The following is an 18,618-nucleotide window of genomic DNA, read 5'->3' on the forward strand; positions in this document are numbered from 1 at the left end:
ATCTAAACTTCTCTTATTATATTAGTAATAATAACACAGGAAATGATATATGTTTTAAGCTCAAAGTATAGAAATAATGCATATACCTACTGTGTGCATAAATTAGAAACAGCCTTACATCAATAACATTTTCATTCATTTCCTATATTCAAATTATTTACCTCCTCAAAATGATTTTTTCAATATTGCAGTAACTATGCAGGTCATTAATACCTACTTAAAACACAATTAACTTCAGCTCCATATACTAGAGTGCCAAAATTAAACCTTAGGTCCATACCTCTCATCCTGGGTCTTAAGCCCCTTATTCGTCCTCATCTTGACAGCTCAAACACTTCTGGTAATACAGTTGGAAAGTCAAAGCAACTAGTTCATAATTACCACTAGATACCTGTAGCATCAAGACCAACAGATACGGTGCATGAGTGTATAATGTGTAAGTAAGGGCAGAAAAAAAAAAGTTTCTATTTTAGGAGGAATATCCTTATCAGCTAAAAAGCAATGTAAAGGGTTGGTTTAAGATTAACCATGTCTAAATGAATTAATATTAAATAATAAACATGTGTTTATTCGCAGGGATAATGTAGCAAGATCCCAAAATGAAACCATGGAAAAAAACTAACAAAAAATTGTTTCAGGATGTTATTTCTGGTCATAAAATTTTAATGTGCACATCCACATTTTGGCCCAGCTTCAGTGGCTGCTTATTTTGGCTGATATTTACTGATGGTCTGTAGCAAGTGCACCTTTTCCCCATGTTGAATTTGGTGAGTTAAGGTTCTCCCTGGATATATAATATGTTGTGAGTCTTTTACAATGGAAGACATGAAAATGGACTGTGCAATGCGATTTGCTACAGAGTAGACAGGAGAGGAGTCAGGACAAGTGTCTGCATATAGTTCTTCTGAGACAGTTTGATAAATGGGAGCTGAAGTCTTTTGTCCCCTGGCTGTGCCTTACCAACGTTGCCTGGGGATAGCATGACGGATGGTTGCACAAAGATACCTTTCAACAGGAGCTCAATGATTTCTGTTTGATCCCCCCACGCTGCTTATTGGCGTCACGGGGGAGGAGTTCATGATATTAAAACAAGAAAAAAAGATTCTGGTGGAAGAAATAAATAGAGTTTATCCGTGCCCATTGAAACAGAAAAGTCTAGTCTTTGGGAAGACGAACTCCACGATCGCTCTCGCTGTTCAGCACCATGGACAGCTCCCGGCTGCGTCTGCTCGCGTTTGGCTGCACTTTGCTTCTAATCGCTGCTGTCTCCGGCCAGGAAGATAGCGCTGAACTGGAGACCAGGGCACTGAGAGACTTCTACCCAAAGGATGCCAACCCGTCAAATGAGAAAGAGTTGGTAAGTGATCAGTAAGACATTTCTTTATTTACCTGTAGGTCTAGCGTTTAGTACTCAAACTTCTGACAGTTCTGAGCTTGTGGTTTTGTTTAAGTTTAGGGTTTATCTGCTTTCGGGGTTCTAGGGACCCTGCCTTCTGTGATGAATTGCTAGATGCTAAAACAAAAGTGATAACACAGAGGTCGCCGACTTTAGGGTACAAGATGCTAAAGCCTCACTGTTTGTTTTGTAGCTGGGGGCTCTGCAGGAAGTCTTGGAGAAACTGCAAAATAAACGGATCCCTTCCTGGGAAAAGAAATTCGGCCAAGTGCCAGTGGTGAGTTTGGATTTCACACTAACACTCTTGCAGTTGCTGGGGAACGGTGGGATCTATTCCATTCCCTTACAGCTTTTCTCTCATGCTGGGGGTTATGTTATGTCTGCACAGTTTAATACACAAAGTTTTTGAATAGAGAGCTTAGTATGTTGCTACTACTCGATCAGACTGACCTTTACAATGTTTTCATTAAGATTTCTCTTTTCGCCTGTTACTGATTCATATTCTGGTTCAGCAATAGCCCTAGGGCAATCTCTTATAAGATACCTGCACAAGTCAGGCGTCAGGGAGTACCCTTAGGATTTTTACTATTGTTAATGTGAGCAGCTTCAATCAACCTGTTCATATGTACATTCAGAAGCAGCAGAGTTGCCTTATATTTAAAAACTAAAGCTTGCCTATCATGAGGAAATTATATATATCACTTTGTCTTCGTAACCAGAAAATAATGAAGAGGAAGCTTAGCATCCCTTAATAGATATTAACTGCTACATATACATATAACTATGAGTAATGGTAATTTAATGGTATGGTAATCCTTAAATGTCACCCTCCACTATGATAGAAATGGTAATATTTTTAATAAGTCTATTCTGTGTTTCGGACCTGTGGGAATCACTGCATGCATTTGCCAATGCAAGTAACACAACATGATTTAAATAAGGGTCATATGAATTTGTGCCCCGTAGATAAATAGGTAGGTAGATGATATGATATTAGAGACATATAGATTACACTGTAGTCAATCTGTATAGTTTTTGCAGCCAATGTATATGTTCCTTAGTTTCCTATATTTGCAGTGCATGCCATACATAGCAATGATCTTTTTCCTTTGTTTTTCAGTGTGATGTTGGGGAGCAATGTGCAGTCAGAAAAGCATCCAGGATTGGGAAACTATGTAACTGCCCCCGGGGTGCTATTTGTAACTTCTTTCTGCTGAAATGTTTATAGTGAATGAAAGCTCTTCTGGAGACTCCTGCCTGGAAGCCACGCTGTTGCTGAGGGGTAAGAGATGGACTTGGGAGAAGATATGAGCAAACATTCAGGAATGATTTTGTTTTTTTACTTATTAAGTGAGTTGCAGCAGCTGCTCTATGTACTTTTCTCTCATGCGTCTTGTCTCACAGTTTGCACACTTGTGTGGATAAAGAAAATAAAATCAAATCTCTTTTTTGTAAATCAGTCTTTCAAGGTTAGATATGGGCGATGGGTGCTTGTACAGAAACATAACTGTGTCACAGCTCAATTTTTCCTGATATAATTGCCAATATAAGCTGAGAATAGTTCTGCCTGTATTAGGGTTAAAACTAAATGTTGCCCGAACACATTAATCTTTTTTTCACATCTCAAAGGAAGACATAGGCTTGCTGAATATCATAAGCTAGGTTCCCTAATTAACTGATAAAAATTTTAGTTACAGCTCACAATGTCAGTACTATTAAAATTCAAACAAGTGATAAGATTAGAAATAAATAAAGTCATATAACTTACCCCTTTTATATCTATAAGCCATCTCTACCATTTAGTGTACATCTCCAAATACATATATAACAATTATTTTCTATACCTATATAACATATCTAGGCACCTAGAGCTTTGTTGTGTCTAAGCATATGTCTGGGCTACCATTTATTTCTTCTCAGGGTTTATTGATTTCTATACAGAGCCACAGCTAGCCCACTAAAAGCTTATAATACTTATGGCAACTGGGTCAAGATTACGATGCATGGAAAATGTCTCACAATTAAAGCTCTAAAGGTGGTATAATTCTAATGAAAAGTATTTGCAATGTTTTCAGCCAATGGCAAAAGCCCACACAAAGGTATTATTGTACTGATTATTGTACACAATCTGAAACCGAACTATCCCTCGATAGCTGTTGAAGAGCAGATTTAAAAAATAAGGATTTGAGCATCCTTTCCAATGAAGTACTAGGATAATCCTTGCAAAAACTCATACAATGCACAAGATATTGTAAGTGGAAACTAAATACAAAGAGAAAAAGTTAACTTTTTTTTTTTACCAATTGATTAGCAAAGAAACACTGAAACCACTGTATTTTGTAATTCTTTAACATGGTACAAAATATCTATAGTTCCTATGTTTGTTTTGTTTTACAGATATTATTTAGTTTACATTTTGTATCTGAGACAGAATATTGAATATTCCATGCCCTGAATTTTCATAACAAAAACTGTTGACCTTTTATCTTTGGATGTATTGTTTAATTATGGGTTTATATCACAAAACAGCAAGAAATTGCATCCACTGATATTTTCTTCTAAGATCAAGCATGAAAGTGATAGCTCCCTACAGTGAATGTGTTCTGTAAATCTGACACAAACTGAATGTACATCATGTTAATCCTGGAGACAGGCTTCAAAGACAAGACTTTGCCATAAATCTCTTATAACCACATTACCACAGATCAAATTGGATTGAAAATACACAGCCCTAAGGAAATAAGAGCTAACTGGTTTTAGCTTTAGTTAAATTGCCTTTAGTATGCCAGAAAATGAATCACATCAATTGGTATATATTACATTAACATTTCATTTATTTTTTTGTAACATATACAGCAGCGTCATCGTTGTTTTGATTTGTAAGGTAGATAATGACCAAAGTTCTCACAGATGAAACATCACATAGCATTGCTGCTGGCAAAACTTATATTTTATACATAACAAATGACTAATAAGCCATTGATCTTAACTCCAAATTTTTCTAATCTAGGGACACATAATAAGACACAGTCAGTAGGGCTATGGTTACAGGTTAAATCAGGTGTAATGCATTACTTTCCCACAAATAATGGAAGAGTTCACAAGCTGGAACGGAACCAGTCCTTCACTACGTGACAACAGTAGATTGGAGAAAAAGCAAACAGAAAGTGTCTTGGAAGCTACAGACTGGATAGCTGGTATTCATTAAGTGACTGACCTAAAAATAAATACATAAAGGGCAAAATACATGCAACATTCAATGCAACCTTCACTCTGTGATCATTACTTTTTCCTGTATAACAAACAATACCCAAATGTATATAATGCTATTAATAGGAGTCAATTCTAGGGACTAAGGGCACATATCAAAATACTTTGTGTAAGGTTAAGCTGAAAGTGCTGCAGTGCAGTAAACTCATGTTTGTATAATGTAGATCATTTATACAAAATTGGTTTTCAATTTAAGTATTTTTGGAAGATAAATGAGGCAGTTTATGCTATGTGAACCATCCAAACCATGCTGAACAAGGGGCATAAATACACAGATGATAGCACAAAAAACTGGATACAAGGTACCAAAGTGTACAGGGAATTAAATCGGTTAGGGTAGCTCCAAGGTGGAACAAATTTGAAGACCTGGATCATTACTACTATAGAGGTGTGGAACCTTAAGGCTGGTTCAATATAAAAATGATCTGATTCTATAGTATAGGAATTAACTGAAATGGGAATTTATAAAGTTAACCAACGACCGGTTCCTAAGTTGTTGGTTAATCTTGATAATAGAACTGCAGTTAAAGCATCAGGTTGATGCTTAGAAAGCATGAGCTGAGAGGGAAAATAATGTTCTTGGGAAGATGCAACCATCCAGCCCAGGGTCACTATTAGAAATAAAGGGATAACATGCGACCTAGATAGCAGCCCTGCCAACTACACAGAATGGTGCCTCAGTTAAAAATGACCAATTGTATAAATTGTATACTTGTATCTGCCCCAGCCCTATTCTAATTATGGCCACAACATGCCTACAATCCACTGAATCCTCAAACACTCCCCTGTAAGCCAATCCCCTTTTGTAGCCAGCACATCAGAAAATTGTGTCTCTCTGAACCTCTCTCTTTGCAAAAAGGCTCCTGACTGGAATTCACATGATGGCAGAACTGTGCCAGCCTATAAAAAATGTTAGGTAAATAGTTAGGACCACATTATGGGTACAGTAGATTTGAAACTTGTAACCAACCCTGCCCCCCCCCCCCGGGAACCTTAAAAGAGCCCACAACAGGAGCTGAGACATTAATACATGGTGAAATTTATGGAATAAAGCACATAAAGCAACACAGATATTGAAGTCTCTCTCTTTTTATATATAAAACTGGATTATTTTACAATTAAGCAATATACTTGTATTGTATCATGGGTAAACAAAACATTGACATCGGAATACCCAAATATCTTCTGATTAAATTGATTGTACCTTGTATAAATGTGACAGGGACCATAAAAAGAGCTACACAAAGTGCACACGTGACCTCAGGTGGTTCAAGTAGGAAGGGGTAATTTATTAATGCCCCCAAAGTCATATGGTACACACTCATTTGTATTTTCTGCCGAACTGAAGAAGCTGCTCGGATTAGTAGTGAAACAATTTCAATGAATTTTCAGAAAGTCCAGTTGCTGTAGATTTACTTCTACTAGATATACCATGACCTCCTAGATGAATGAAAACCACAATTGCAACACTATGTTATTTTCTCAACAATATCTGCTCTTTGTGTCTCCACAAATGCTGACGCTGTGCCTGTCAATGCTAGAGTTACCACCTGACCAGTATTTTACCGGCCTGGTAGGTATAAATGATGCTTCGTGCCAAGGTTATTAATAGAGAAATAATGTTAAAAGATAGGTACAGAGAAAACTTGAATTTACATCCCCTGATTTTAAAGGTGGCCATAGAAGAACAGATATTATAATATGGCCATAGAAGAACAGATATTACAATATGGAACAAAGTTTTGTACTATATTAGGTGTGTGTATGGTGGGAGATGAGCTAACCAATATTGAAAGAAGACTTGGATATCAGCTCGTTGATATCGGGCAGGTCGAAAAATATTGGTGGTGCCTGAACATTGGCCACTGTTACTGTTGAATCATCAGATTAGGTAGAATTCTCTTGTTTCTATCTGTATATCTGATGATTCAGCTCTAACATGTCTCTATTGAAAACAAATGATTTTTCCTACAACAAATGGTTGCCAATAGACAGAATCTAAGGCGTGACAGGTGCAATACTCCTTAGCACCAGCCACAAGCATTCACTCCCATTAGGGTTGCCACCTGGCCGGTATTTTACTGGCCTGGATGGTAAAAATGATGGCTGATGCCAATGTTATTAATAGGGAAAAAAGTTAAATATATAGGAAGGCCGGTATTTTTTTCCAGAAAAAGTGGCAACCTTAACTCCCATAAGTGTACAAGCGTTTTTCCAGCGCCTACACTTCCCACTTCTTCTAATGCTTCAATGTCACGTGCCCTCTCAGTTAGCACAGGCGCAACTTGGAGCAGGCTACGGTTGAACTTTCCTACTGTAGCCGCATAGAGTTAGAGAATGGAACTGACAGCCACAATAACGCACAAGGCCGCGCTAAATAAGAAAGAAACACAACTGCAACGCTGCCTCCCCACTGTTGCTATGGCAACAAGCCGCCACAATGACAAGACGCGCGCTGAATGCTGGGTATTACAGTATTGCAACTGCACTTCCGCGAAAGCGCTCTCGCGGTGCATGTTGGAACATGTAGTTCAGTTCAGGCTATAGAGGCTGACAGTGTGACTGGAGACAGACACTTTCTACATGTTAGAGATTAGAGACCGCATAACATAATGATTCACGAGTTGCTTCTGGCTCTCAGCGGGTATCCTGGGAGTATCTTCACCTGGAACAAGCGCACGGGACTGCAGGTAAGTGGCGGCAGCAGCAGCATCTCTTTACAGGCACAGCTAATAACACTGGAACATAGAGCTGCACAAATCTTTTGAGGGTCCCGTCTCACATATTATCTGCTCCCGCCGCACGCTCGCGCCACTCTTTAAAGAAGAAGCATGGCGGGGATTATTTGTGTACTTTTTACAGGAAACCGACCCCTCTTCCGCAGCGCCCCCCACATCCTCTGTATCTACTTTCCAGGCTCTGCGCCAGTATGTGGCTAATGTAGTGCTGCAGTGCAACAAATAGCTGCCATGATCATAGCTGCACTACAAATTGCCTCAAACTTTAGACGACTTCAGAAAACAAAGCGCTCCGAGTGCCATGCCAGCCGGCGGGAAGGCAGTTCAGGGAGATTAGTTGCCCAGAAGAAGAGATTTATCTCCCCGAATCTCCACATGTGTCCCTGCCCTAAATCGCCCACGTTAGGGCACTCTGAGTGCTTTGTTTTCCGAAGTCGCCTACATTTTCCTCGTGAGGCAACTTCGGGCGACTTTGGAAAACAAAGCACTCCGAGTACCACCCCGCCGGCGATTTACATTATAGCTGGCGGGAAGGCAGTTCAAGGAGATTAGTCACACGAAGAAGAGGCGATTTGTCGCCAGGCTAATCTCCCTGAATCTCCACGTGTGTCTCTGCCCTAATGGTGACACACGTAGCTACTGTGGGAGATTAGTCACCAGCGACAAATCTTCACTACTTCAGGCGACTAATCTCCCCGAAATGTCTTTCTACCGGCAAGAATATGAATTGCCGCCATGTGGAGACACAAGGAGCAGATATTGTAGAGAAACTAACCTAGTCTTGCAATTGAGGTTTTCATTCATGCAGGTCTATCTAGTAGAAGTAAATCTACAGCAACTGGACTTGCCGAGAACTCATTGACCATGTTTCACTTCTTAACCGAGCAGCTTCTTCAGTTCGGCAAAAAATACAAATGAGTGTGTACCATATGACTTTGAGGGTATAAATAAATGACTCCTTCCTACTTGAACCACCTGAGGTCACGTGTGCACTTTTTGTAGCTCTTTTTAGGTCCCTGTCACATTTATACAAGGTAGAATCAATTTAATCAGAAGATATGCAGAGAGTGGTATTTAATGTTTTATTTACCCATGATACAATACAAGTTTATAATACACAAAAGCCATGAATATCCTGTAAATTATATCCTTATAAACGGTGAGTTCTGATGTCATCAGTTATAAACGGTGAGTTCTGATGTCATTTCTGTCACATGACTCACTGAAATTTGTGTATTATAATAAATAAAGTACCCCCAGTTGCAAAATATTAGGATATTAGAAGTTACCTCGGAGTTCCATGACCTGTATAAAAACACTCGGCCTTCAGCCTCGTGTTTTTATATGGTCATGAAACTCCTCGGTAACTTATAATATCCTTATATTTTACAAGAGGGGGTACTTTATTCACTATATATTGCTTGATTGTAAAATAATCTAATTTAATATATAGAGAGAGAGAGAGAGAGAGAGAGAGAGAGAGAGAGACACTTCAATATCTGTATTGCTTTACGTGCTTTATTCCATAAATTTCACCATGTATTAATGTCTCAGCTCCTGTTTTGGGCCCTTTTAAAGGGATACTGTCATGGGAAAACATGTTTTTTTCAAAATGCATCAGTTAATAGTGCTGCTCCAACAGAATTCTGAACTGAAATCAATTTTTCAAAAGAGCAAACAGATTTTTTTTATATTAAATTTTGAAATCTGACATGGGGCTAGACATTTTGTCAGTTTCCCAGCTGCCTCCAGTCATGTGACTTGTGCTCTGATAAACTTCAGTCACTCTTTACTGCTGTAATGCAAGTTGGAGTGATATCACCCCCCCTCCGCCCACTGCAGCCTAACGAAAGAACAATGGGAAGGTATCCAGGTAGCAGCGCCCTAACACAAGATAACAGCTGCCTGGTAGATCTAAGAACAACACTCAATAGGAAAATCCAAGTCCCACTGAGACTGATTCAGTTACATTAAGTAGGAGAAATAACAGCCTGCTGGAAAGTAGTTCCATCCTAAAGTGCAGGCAAAAATCACATGACTGCGGCAGCTGGGAAACTGACAATATGTCTAGCCCCATGTCAGATTTCAAAATTGAATTTAAAAAAAATCTGTTTGCTCTTTTGAAAAATGGATTTCAGTGCAGAAGTCTGCTGGAGCAGCACTATTAACTGATGTGTTTTGAAAAAAAAAAAAAACACGTTTTCCCTTGACAGTATCCCTTTAAGGTTACTGGCCGGTGGGGGGGGGGCAGATTTGGTTACACGTTTCAAATCTACTTTACCCATATTGTGGTCCTACCCATTTACCTAACATTTTTTATAGTCTGGCACAGTTCTGCCATCATGTGATTTCCAGTCAGGAGCCTTATTGCAGAGAGAGAGGTTCAGAGATTTTAAGTAGCTAAAGGTACAAAATGTTTCAATGTCCTTAATATATTAATAACGGGTTGAGTGCAGAGGACCTCTTATATTTGTGTGTCCCTATGCATAGTGCCCTAGTTCTTTAAAAAATAATTGCAAAATGGAGGCATAACATGCCATGTTTTTGGCCGCAGTGCTCCATGTCACCTTTGTTTCTGTCAGATACACATACTTTGCACTTACTGTAGGTGCCCTTGAAGAAATTGAATCCAAGACGTTAGAATTTGCAGTGCTTGATGTTTTTTTAGCTGCAGTCATTGTGCCCATAAAGCCTATTTGTGGTGGGCACTGTACAGACAAATGCTGCTTCTGTTTACAACTGCCCATTGTTTTTCTGCCCCTTCCGGATCAATGGTTCTTCTCCAGCCTTAAATCCAGCACCCACAGGCCATTGCATACTTCTTCTCAGGTCTGTTAAAGGGGTGGTTTGCTTTTAAGTTTAATATGTTATAGAATAGCAAATTCTAAGCAACTTTCAGTTGGTCTTTATTGTTTATTTTTTATATTTTCTTAATTTTTTGCCTCCTGACTCTTTCTAGATTTCAAATGGGGCCACTAATCTAATCTAAAAACAAATGCTCTGTAATACTACAAATGCATTGTTATTGCTACTTTGTATTATTTATCTTTCTATTTAGGTCCTCTCATGTTCATATTTCAGTCTCTTAACCAAATGCGTACATGGTTGCTAGGGTAATTTGGACTCCAGAAACCAGATTGCTGAACTAGCTGCTAAATAAAAAGTGAAATAACTCAAAAACCACAAATAATAAAAAATGAAAACCAATTGCAAATTGTCTCAGAATATCTCTACATCATACTTAAAGTTAACTCAAAAAGTTAAACAACCCCTTTAATCAGCAGGCTGCTGCAACATTCTGTCAAGAGTTACAACCAGCAGTGCAGAGAATAGAAACAGACAGACACTGCATTCTGTAGCATTTATAGACTAATTTACTAAACAGGATTAAGCAGTGTAACTATTATTTCAATTTAATGAAAAATTGGCTTCAGCCCAGTAAGAGGGCTTTGTGGGGCAAAACAACCAACCTTCTAAATATAAAGATTCTAATTGGTAGTGAAGGAACAAGTTACTTCCCTATGAGCTATGATGTGGAGAAGATAGTAGGCAAACTGATCACCAGCAACATGCAGAATACTAGTTGTTTTTTTCTATGTGTGTGTGTATATATACACACACATATACACAGTATATATTATATTTTCTTGTACCCTTTCTCCTGTTTCAGGTGTCGCAGGATATACCATTTCTCCATCCAGGTGAAACCAGTGTTTTGAACCGGCTGTGCAAGTTGGGCACAGATTATATTCGCTTCACAGAATTTATTGAACAATACACAGGACATGTGCAGCAACAGGTACAAGTGAAAATGGGTTAAATGTCCATTTCATTTCTTACTCCTGATGGGGTGGGGGTGGATCCAAGGGCAGAAATTTTATTAGGTTACAAGTAAACACCAGGCTGGTCACTGTGATCTTACAAGCGACTTTAACGATTAGCTGCCCATTTTAATAAGAATAGCGAAGATGATTTTGAGGGAGCATGAAATACTTTCATGGTTTATTATTATTATTGATGATAATGATAGAATGTTTGGGATGAACACGTAAGAATTTTTCATTGACTTTCATTTTATATTTATATTTTAATATTTATCTTATTTTAAGATTTGTTGTGTATGCAGTTTTTTTTCTTTTTCTTTCAGGATCACCATCCCTCACAACAAGGGCAGGTTGGCCTGCATGGCATTTACTTGCGAGCGTTTTGCAGAGGCCTTGATTCAATACTTCAGCCATACAGACAAGCCTTATTAGATCTTGAGCAGGAGGTATAAAAACTTCCTCTTTTAAAGGAGAAGGAAAGGCTTCTAGCACTTGGGGGTGCCAAATTTACTTACCTGAAACCCCAGGCCGGTACCGCTCCTATCAGCAGAAAACTGCACCAGCCCAGGGTTATAACAGTGAGCACCACTGAGTGATCCTCTTCCGGCTTCCTCTTTCTTTAAATTCCTGGGGCAGACGCATGCGCATTAGAACGATATAGACGATTTTAAGTTAAAGTTCAGCTTTTCGCACGCACAGCCGTGCGAAGAAAGAAGAAGCCGGAAGAGGATATAACCCCCGGGCCGGTGCAGTTTTCTGCTGATAGGAGCACCGGCCTGGGGTTTCAGGTAAGTCAATACAATCACTTGGGGGTGCCTAACATTTGGCACCCCCAAGTGCACAAAGCCTTTACTTCTCCTTTAAAGGGGTAGGGCAGCATTTCTTCATTGTCTTGAATATGTTACAGACCACTCCCAGCTGATTAAAACCCATACTGTGCAATAGTTTCAACAAGGCGTCATCTAGCTACAGTATGACACCTTATTTGATTCAGTGTTGATTGAGTTCAGCCTCTGATTAAGGGAAAATGTATGTAGAATAACAGTGCTTTGTATTTCAATCTGCATATGTGTTACTTAGGAAACCATAGACAGGGCATGATAAACGTTTGTTAACCTCTGCTGAGCATTATATAAAATAGGCAGTGGTTAAAGGGGACCCATCACCCAAAAAAAATATTTCTAATCCTATTTTATCATGTTAGTCAAGCAAAATGAACTTTAATTACACTGTATAAATTATTTGAATCTTGTTTCCATCAGTCTGGGAACTCATAATTATAGCAAGCAGGCAGGAGCCATTTTGTGGACACTGTTATTAAGGCAAACCTTGTATCATGGAAAAGAGGTAGCAGCACTCCCATCATAGAATAAAACCGCCTTTATTTCAGAATTACATCTGGCACAGCAACGTTTCGGACCTCTTGGTCCTTTTTCAAGCTTGAAAAAGGACCAAGAGGTCCGAAACGTTGCTGTGCCAGATGTAATTCTGAAATAAAGGCGGTTTTATTCTATGATGGGAGTGCTGCTACCTCTTTTCCATGTCGTTCGAAAGATTGTGAAGGTGAACCCATTAATTGGCGTGCACCCCTTGAAGTAAGCCTGTTTAAATCTAATGCTGGATGTCTATCTACAAACCTTGTATCATCTCAGAATCTTGTTTGTGCACCAGAATGTGGGACCTGATGTCCATCCCCATGCACTGGTTACACAATTAAATGGTGAAGAGAACTGGGGGAATGTGGGGAGAGCAGTGACACCTAGGAAGTGCCTAATGGAAAGTGACAGCTGAGATTTTTAAATGAGTTTACAACAGCTATGAATGCTTTAATAAAAAAAAGAAATTGAATTTCATATTTAATTTGAAAAGGACTTTTATTATACAGATTTTTATGTCTGGGTGATGGGTCCACTTTAAAGTATGATGGAGAATGAACTAACTGGGCCACTTCTAGTGGTGAAGAAGTTATATTAATTATTAAATATTTTATGTTCTCATCATCGAGTGTTCGTTTTAAGGTTCCTTAGCAGTAGAAGCATAAACTGGATTCCTGAGCAATTTGGAAGCAGGGTCAGTGTACTGAAAGCATTCTAAGTTTGATTGACTTGTGGAATGTAGACATAAGTGAGATATTTAGCTGCATGGGCAGTCCAATCATATCACAGGTTAGGGCCAGTATTAGTATAAATGTACCGGTACCCACAATCTGAATGCAGTTTAAAACTTTATTTTGCTTATCTGCAGTTCCTTGCTGATCCACATCTGTCAATTTCTCACATTAATTATTCCCTCGACCAGGTAAGTGTGTCAGTTCTTTATATTCTTTCACTCTTATCTTGGCAGTGATTGACTGCAAGTCTTATTTTTCATGAATGCGTTAACACTCTCCTCCTAGAGTATGTATTTGATACAAGTGTTGGACCTGTTATCCAGAATGCTCGGGATTTGGGGGTTTTCCAGATAATGGATCTTTCCGTAGTTTGGATCTTCATACGTTACATCTACTAGAAAATCATTTAAACAAATAAAAAACTACAATTTGCTGGTTTTGTCTCCAATAAGGATACATTATATCTTAGTTTGGATCAAGTAGAAGGTACTGTTTTATTATTATCGAGAAACAGGAAATCATTTTTTTAAATTTAGATTATCTGGATAAAATGGAGTCTGTGGGAGACAGCCTTTCTGTAATTCAGAGCTTTCTGACTTATGGGTTTCCGGATATCTGATCCCATTTGTGCAGATATTCCTCCCCGCCAAAGCTGTAACAACGCTACATGGTAGCATCCTATATAGTGATATTATTGCTAAAGCATTAGTAATGATCCAGCCTTCAAGACTGTGTAATAACGGAGTAGAATAAAAAGGCATTCATTTTTTTTTGTTTTAACTGCTTTAAAGTGAGATCATGACTTTTACACAATATTATTAAATCTGTAGCTGTGACATCAGAGAGTTGCATTTATAAAAATGTCGCTGGGGAGGCCTAATGAGGTGGGACAGTTCCACCCACCAGGAGCCAGGAGACTTGACTGAAGGAAAAGGAGGAATTTTAAGCAGTACAACCAGTGTTGTGGCACAGAAAGTATAACATACTCATTCTATATTAAAATATTTGTTTTTAACTATTTGTCATTAAACTATATTGTTACACCAGTTTATATGTATATGTTTCTATTAGAGAATTCTCCTCTTATTTTTATAAAATATATAGTTGGTATTTAATTTGTTTTAGTTATTGGATATGTTAAGGACACATTCACAGGCCTCAGTGAGGAGAATCACTCTACTGTGATTTCTTCTCTTTTTAACAAAGAATCTAAATCAAGATAGCATAAATCAAGATAACATTGCAGTATGATATAAAGATCCTTTTTTGTCTTTACAGTTTCATCTTCTGTTTCCATCAATCATGGTTGTGGTGGAACAGATCAAGAGCCAAAAGGTAATGTCTGCAGATAAAATGATTAATTGTGGCTCTGCTAGTGATTATAACTATTTCTTGCCTCCTTCAGATTACATTCATTTATGTGGAGTGATTTCATAAATTAAACAGCTCTGTCAATGTCATTGTTTCAGCTTTTCCTCCAGTATAGTTCCAACATGTGTATGTATATATTTCGGTCCTGTTCTAGACCTTTCTCAAGATCTTTCCAGAACAGGACCCAAAGGGAATGGGAGGGAGGAGGCGCAAGGGTAAAGGCGGAATTGCACACAGCCCTGCATAGGCGGGTCTGAGATCCATTTAGAAAACCCCTTTACTCTCATCACCCACCTTTGTACTTCTGTCTCCCGTCCTTACCCATTTTTAACATTTTTTCCTGGTTTTGTTTAATTATTTGTTTATTAAAAGTTAAGTTTTAAGATGGTTCATTGAGTTTTCAGACTAAGGGGTGGGGAGGTGCAGTCCCAAGGGTCAGATTTTTTTTCTCTCTTTAATCATAATAGCCTGAACACTACTTCCTGCTTTGCAGCTCTCTTGGTTTCTGCTGATTGGTAACTAACTATATTAGAAACATTTTTTATTTTGCACAGCCTATCTATTTACCCAGTTTTTATTTTTATACTGAACTGTTCTTTTAAAGGTAGTTGTGGGCACTTTTAACATTTTTGGTGGCAGTAGACTGAGATTCCCAGCTCCTTCTCACCAAGGGCTCTATAGTTTTATCAAGCTAGTTTGGTCAAGTTTCATAAATGAGCATGACACTTAAAGAGATACTGACATTCGAAAATTACCTTTTTTATTATTTATCATAACATTGTCTTTGAATGCTATTTATAATTTTGCCATAAGTATTTGCCTGATTCTTATACTTGACCTTTCCTACCCCCATGTCCGTCTATGAAGGGGCTGACATATTTGTGCAGCAGGAGGTCGTTAGCATTAGAAACTCTAACTGACAGGTTGAGGGACAGTCAGGTTGGCAAAACAGTCAGGTGCAGGAACTTCAACAATTACTTACAAAAGCAGAACTATCGGTGAAAAACGATTAACACGACCTATAGATAACTTCTGATGTAGATTAATATTTTGAAAAGAAAATTTGTGTCAATATCACTTTAAATATTTTATTGAATACAAGTAGAGAATAAAACACACTCTGGGAAACTTGTTTGGAGCAGTGTAGTATGATGCGACCCTGTAAAAGTAGTGCGCCTGGTCAGGAGAGCCCTGGGTCAAATGAAAGTAGTTTATTAAAGCTTTGATGCCCTTTATTCAGATATTTATATTTATTTTTACAGTTTACAGCCTTACATGCTTCACAGTATTTAAAGCCTAATACATGTTGGAAGTGGGTATACAAAGAATTAGTCTTAAGGGGCTTTAGAACTGGAGACTTGAGTTGACGGCATGACTGGTACAGCTTGTGGGGAGAGTCCTGTAGGAATCAATAGAAGACACTTTTGAAGGTCTTTTAGTAGCCCATCACTGTCTGAGCTATGCTGAATTATCTGCATTTCAGTGGAAATAGCAAATATTGCACTTTTTTTTTTATAAGTTGAAATTTTTTGACCCATGGCAGGGTGTCTATTGAATTATTACAATGATGGTGCCAGTGATACAATTGTCTTATCTATACAGTTTTATTTAACCTCAGCTGAGGCAAGCCATATGGCAATTTACACTCATTTCTATGCAGAAGTACAGAGAAGGAAATAGCTGCGCACGTTATAATCCGTGTTCCATGACTGTTTCATAGAAAATAAGAGAAATTATAAATTTATTTAAGGTTTAGCTCGGCACCGTACATCTATCTCATGCACACCTTTAAACTTTGATTCCCCTGTCACCTTATCTAACATTTCTCTGCTGTCTGACATCTCTTGACTTTACTGGAAAAGACAAGAACATTTTTATATGCCAAGTGCATTTAGAAAGAATCCCACGAGTTGAATGTCATGTCTTTTTACTACTGATTTCCAAACAGAAGGTCAGCTTCTCTGCTGTTTCCTGGGCATTCATGAGGACATACACTGCATCCAAAGTAACGCTACCTTGTTTTGCTGGAGAATTTTATCTTGGATTAATGTTATACCATTGGCACAGTATTACTCCTCTGTTGCTCATCATATTTCCGGTTATAATTATCTCTTATAAAGTCTCAGTGTATTTTGTGAATCTGTGCTCTGGAAATGCACGAAGGTCTGACTTCAGACGGCCATTTTCTTGAAAGGGGTTGTTCAAGAAAATTAATTAACTTAAACTTTAAATTAACTTTCTCTTGCCTAGATTGGGGGACACAGACACCAAGGGCATACAGGTCTTCCCCAACTTGGACGACCTCCTGATAAAGGCCCCTTCATGGAACCTCACCTCAATTCACTTATCCAAGGTACTGCAGACACTGATAGAGATCGGCTGGATTATCAATTACCAGAAATCCGCCCTCTCTCCAACCCATCTGGAAGTGTATGCAGTACCTTGGACATGTGAATTGGGGCAAGGTTCCATGAAGCGGCCTTTATCAAGAGGTCGTCCAAGTTGGGGATGACCTTGGTGCCTCCAATCTAGGCAAGAGAAAAGGTTTTACAAGTAAGTACATTTTTAGTATGATGTAGATAGAGAGTGATATTCTGAGTCAGTTTGCAATGGTTTTCTTTTTTTTATTACTTGTGGTTTTTCAGTTATTTAGCTTTTTATTCAGCAGCTCTGTAATTTTCTTTTTCAACAATCTGGCTGCTATGGTCCAAATTGCTCTAGTAACCGTGCATTTGTTTGAATAAGGGGCTGGAATATCAATAGAAGATGGCCAGAATAGAAATATGAATAATAAAAACTAACAATAACAATATATTTGCAGACTTACAGAGCATGTGTATTTTTAAATGGTGTCAGTTTGAAAGCTGGAAAGAAGAAGAAGAAGGCAAATAATTAAAAAAAAAAAAACTGTAAAAAAACTAATTGAGAAATTGTTTAGAAAGTTAACTTAAAGGCGCGCCACCCCTTTAATGGCAACCATCTGGCACTGCACATACAGGGCAAATTATAGCCAAATATGCACACTTTTTGGACTATGTGAGTGGTGACAGGCAATAACTATTGAAATCAATGCCTGTCTGCACAGATGGTTTGCAGTGGTATGGAGTGTAAGATTTTGGGCTCTTCATAAAACATTCTATCCAGCATAAAGACAAATACAAGAGTCCTCTGCACTCAACCCATTATGAATATATTTAAGACATTGAGACATTTTGTGCATACTGCTACTGAAAAATGCCTTACCCTTTAAACAACACAGGGATTGTTTGTCTATATATTGCAATATATTTAAGCTGGCCAACTACGTCAGTCATCCCATATCTGGCCAGTCCTACGCTCAATTTTCATCTGATTCATTAAGAATTCTATTGCTTCATTATACATTTTACAAAGGGACTAAGTTTTACCTGCAACTTACTTGCTGCTTTCAAAGTAAAACTCCCAAACTTGGCTGCCCTTTTATTAGACACCAGTGGGATCACCTGACTATAGCTGGGAAGGGTGGGAGCTACAACATGGAGCTGGTCACTGCTCCTGTATAAACTATAACAAACAAGGGAAAGTTGTGCTCACCATTAATTTTTAAAACCATTAGGCACCCATTATACCATAACATCTATCTATCTATCTATCCATCCATCTATCCACACACATGCATGCATATGTTTATGACTTGTGTTTGTGCCAGAAATTACAGGGAGACTATTTCACATCAGTTTCCATAAGTATATAGAATATTTTGATAATTTTTGTTTTGTATACAGATGAGCTGATTTTACTAACGAGTAACAGCACTGTGCTTTGTTCCCAGATTCATGGCTGCCAGATACTGGAGACTGTGTACAAGCACAGCTGTGGTGGATTGCCCCCTGTACGCAGTGCATTAGAAAAGTATGAAATGTTATATGA

The 18,618-nt window shown here is 38.3% G+C and overlaps 2 protein-coding genes across 2 annotated transcripts in view; both read left to right on the plus strand.

Moving 5' to 3' along the window:
• The first annotated feature begins 1,114 nt into the window (after window positions 1-1,114).
• MGC145330.L (uncharacterized protein mgc145330 L homeolog) lies at window positions 1,115-2,852 on the plus strand. The gene is made up of 3 exons (XM_018251724.2): window positions 1,115-1,357; window positions 1,590-1,673; window positions 2,517-2,852. The coding sequence occupies exons 1-3, from the start codon at window positions 1,205-1,207 to the stop codon at window positions 2,622-2,624; spliced, it is 345 nt and encodes a 114-aa protein (XP_018107213.1). The 5' UTR covers window positions 1,115-1,204; the 3' UTR covers window positions 2,625-2,852.
• A 4,399-nt stretch (window positions 2,853-7,251) lies between these two features.
• tubgcp4.L (tubulin gamma complex associated protein 4 L homeolog) overlaps window positions 7,252-18,618 on the plus strand; it is a gene marked incomplete at its 5' end in the record, with an annotated part of 29,635 nt that continues 18,268 nt past the window's right edge. Inside the window, 6 exon segments of the mRNA NM_001094148.1 lie at window positions 7,252-7,356; window positions 11,075-11,203; window positions 11,552-11,674; window positions 13,473-13,526; window positions 14,617-14,673; window positions 18,521-18,600. Coding sequence (NP_001087617.1) covers window positions 7,279-7,356; window positions 11,075-11,203; window positions 11,552-11,674; window positions 13,473-13,526; window positions 14,617-14,673; window positions 18,521-18,600 — 521 coding nt within the window.

The sequence above is a fragment of the Xenopus laevis genome, chromosome 3L (genome assembly GCF_017654675.1).
Source record: "Xenopus laevis strain J_2021 chromosome 3L, Xenopus_laevis_v10.1, whole genome shotgun sequence".
Classification (NCBI taxonomy): Eukaryota; Metazoa; Chordata; class Amphibia; order Anura; family Pipidae; genus Xenopus; species Xenopus laevis.

Coding starts and splice junctions, on each gene's coding strand:
- MGC145330.L (XM_018251724.2), top strand. CDS start 1,205: ATGGACAGCTCCCGGCTGCGTCTGCTCGCGTTTGGCTGCACTTTGCTT. Junction 1,358..1,589: donor CGTCAAATGAGAAAGAGTTG/GTAAGTGATCAG, acceptor TTTGTTTTGTAG/CTGGGGGCTCTGCAGGAAGT. Junction 1,674..2,516: donor AATTCGGCCAAGTGCCAGTG/GTGAGTTTGGAT, acceptor TTTGTTTTTCAG/TGTGATGTTGGGGAGCAATG.